This window comes from Oncorhynchus keta, chromosome 28 (assembly GCF_023373465.1).
Source record: "Oncorhynchus keta strain PuntledgeMale-10-30-2019 chromosome 28, Oket_V2, whole genome shotgun sequence".
Classification (NCBI taxonomy): Eukaryota; Metazoa; Chordata; class Actinopteri; order Salmoniformes; family Salmonidae; genus Oncorhynchus; species Oncorhynchus keta.
Genome location: NC_068448.1, coordinates 50,938,923 through 50,941,894, shown reverse-complemented (window position 1 = coordinate 50,941,894; position 2,972 = coordinate 50,938,923). Strand labels below are relative to the sequence as shown.

The 2,972-nt window shown below is 45.1% G+C and overlaps 1 protein-coding gene across 1 annotated transcript; it reads right to left on the bottom strand.

Moving 5' to 3' along the window:
• Positions 1-828: 828 nt before the first annotated feature.
• LOC118360487 (melanocortin receptor 4-like) lies at positions 829-2,338 on the bottom strand. The gene has a single exon (XM_035739735.2). It carries the CDS (start codon positions 2,096-2,098, stop codon positions 1,079-1,081), a length of 1,020 nt encoding a protein of 339 aa, XP_035595628.1. The 5' UTR covers positions 2,099-2,338; the 3' UTR covers positions 829-1,078.
• Between the last annotated feature and the right edge of the window lie 634 nt (positions 2,339-2,972).

Sequence of the window (2,972 nt, the reverse complement as noted above, 5' to 3'; positions counted from 1 at the left end):
AAATGGTGCAGCTTTGAATTATTTTTTGGGTCAGAGGAGACTTTAAAAGGGTTCAGCTATGTTGCTGTGAATTTATTCTACAAAGCACAGCATTTGGATGTTTATGTACAATAGAAGCCTATACAGTTTGCTCACAATGTCCAATTGCAACAGTTTGTTTTGAAACGGGAGGTGAATGATCTGTTTGACGCTTTCCATCTTTCAAACTCTCAGAGTACGATAGTCTGCAATTTAAGTGCTATATGTTATCCTTCGAAAATACCATAGTGCATAGGCATCTGCCAATCAGTTCTTCAAATATCTTAAACATTTTTAAATATTCTAATCCAAAATATTCAATATCTATCTTCTTTTCTCATATCGTCATCATACTGTATCTTCTCACATTATGGTTCAGCTACTTTAAAAGCTGCATTTTTCAGGACAGACAAAAATATGCCTGATTGTGCTGAAAAGAAACAATGTTATTTCTGTTGTGTTTTTGTACAGAGTGTATGTAAACCAACCCGAGCCATCGTAACCAGAACCAATTTAGAGGGACTACTTTTGAATAATTTACAGCCGTGTTCTGGAGCACGGGCAGGACGAGGATAAATCAGTTCTCACCAATCACAATTAGGTGGTTTCTTTCATGTGAGGAGAGGCAGATGCCACCTCAGCAGTTGTCACCCTCAGCTTCCAACATATTGTAATCGTTACACCATACTGTACATGGGCGGTGGGTAGCCTAACCGTTGTTAGGCTACGTACCCACGAGTGTTGGGCCAGTAACCGAAGGATCAAATACCTGAGCCGACAAGGTGAAAAATCTGTTAATGTGCACTTGAGCAAGGCACTTAATAAACCGAATTCTCTCCAAGGGCTCTGTACTACTATGTCTGACCCTGTAAAGCAACACATTTAAACTGCACCTATCTGGTGGCAATAAAATAAAATCTTATCTTATTTACACCGTTACACCATAATGTTGCCTATACAACCATTCAGCTCTTTCATGTGACAAGACACAGACGCAGTTGCTACCTCAGCAGTTGTCACACTTACTGGGTCTCTGACAGATGCCCAGTTGTTCGGTAGTTCAATATTTCCCTGGCAGCTCGCACACACACAGGTTTGGCAGACTGTACCAGCAGAAGATTTCCTTAAAGGTCTTCCTCATCTCTTGGCTCCTGAAGGCGTAGATCAGTGGGTCGATGACAGAGTTACACATGATGAGGATGAGGTACATGTTGAAGTGCGACATGAAGCAGGCGCAGTAGGGGTTCCTGGGGCATGATATCATGAGGATGAGGTGGAGGAAAAAGGGAGCCCAGCACACTACGAACACACCCAGGAGGATGGTGAGGGTGATGGCGCCTTTCATGTTGGCACGCTGGCGGATGGGAACGTTCCCGGGCAGCACGGCAATCCTCTTTATGTGCAAGCGGGCCAGCATGAACATGTGGACGTAGAGAGAGGCCATGAGCGCCAGCATGGTGAAGAACATGGTGATGAGGCAGATGAGGACCGTGGTGCTCTCAGAGTAGATAATGAAGAGCACGCCCGAGGCCACACAACACGACCAGATGCACGCGATTACCGCCATCGCTCGCTTTACCGTCACAATGTTATGGTAGCGCAGCGCGTAGAATATGGTGATGTAGCGGTCTATGGCGATGGCCAAGAGACTACAGATTGACGCCAGCAGTGAGCTACAGATCATGGAGTCGAACACGTTGTCCATGCTCTTTATGAGCGACCCGGAGATGGTCAAGTTGCCGCCGTTGATCAGGGCGATGACGATGGTCTCGGAGGCGTTGGAGACGCTGACCAGCATGTCTGCCACAGCCAAAGAACAGATGAATAAGTACATGGGAGAGTGGAGATTCTTATTCTTGATGATGGCAGCAATCACCAGGATGTTCTCTAATAAACTGACTATCCCCAGTGTGAGAAAGACCTCGGTAGAGATGAGGAGCTGCTCGTAACATCCTGTTGAGGAGTCCTTGATACCAACGCCCTCTGAGTCTTTGTTGAGGGTTCCCAGAGTCCCAGCAGTGCTGAGGTTCCTGGTATAGCCCACAGAGATCAACCCTTGGTGGTCTGTGGAATTCATCATGTAGTTGTTAGTTATCTTAGTTGGTTCTTGTAGTGTTTAAGTGAAACTTTACTGTCTCCATTCTGCTGTTTTGTTGTCTTTCTTTGCTGTGAAAGAACAGGTCTGTGGATGTAGTCAGAGTCTAGCGTCGGGCAGGTGGTGGAAAACAGAATAAATCCCAGATCCTCGATTTTGCCTCAGCCAGTCCCCAAACTGATCAAGCAGTCATTTTCTCCGGACATCTGCTGATGTTAGCCTTCCTTAGCCCCTGGCACTCTGCACTGCTATCAACTGACAGCCTCCAAAAAAAAAGTGGAAGAAAGGAAAAGATAGATAGATAGATAGATAGATAGATAGATAGATAGATAGATAGATAGATAGATAGATAGATAGGATGAAAATAGAGAGATGAAAGAATGAGACAGGTAGGGAATGGAGAATGCCAAATTCAGAGATCATAAAAAGAGAGATGAATTAAAAAGTGTGTAAAACAGAAAGGTGAAATGGAGATAAGAATAGAGAGAAGGAGTGACGATAAAGAAAGCAGCAGATTGAGAGAGCATGGCAAAGAACGAAAGAACAGGAGCTGAGTTGATCAGTGACAGGAGTCTGAACCTCAGCGATGGAGAGAGCAGAGTGGAGCAGAACACATGCAGGCAGATTACTTTGCAGACTACAGAGTCTCCTCCCTCTCCTTATAGTGTTAAACAGTCAAACACGGACCTCCTCGCAGCCTCGCCCACCCAGCCCTGTCAGCCAATCAGCTCACATAAGGAGGGTGGGGCAAGCAGTCATGCTGGTGTTGACAGAAACACATGGCACAGCAGATTTAAATGTCATGTTTTTCATTAAATTGGATGATATTTGGATGAAACCAGATGAAAGTATGATGACC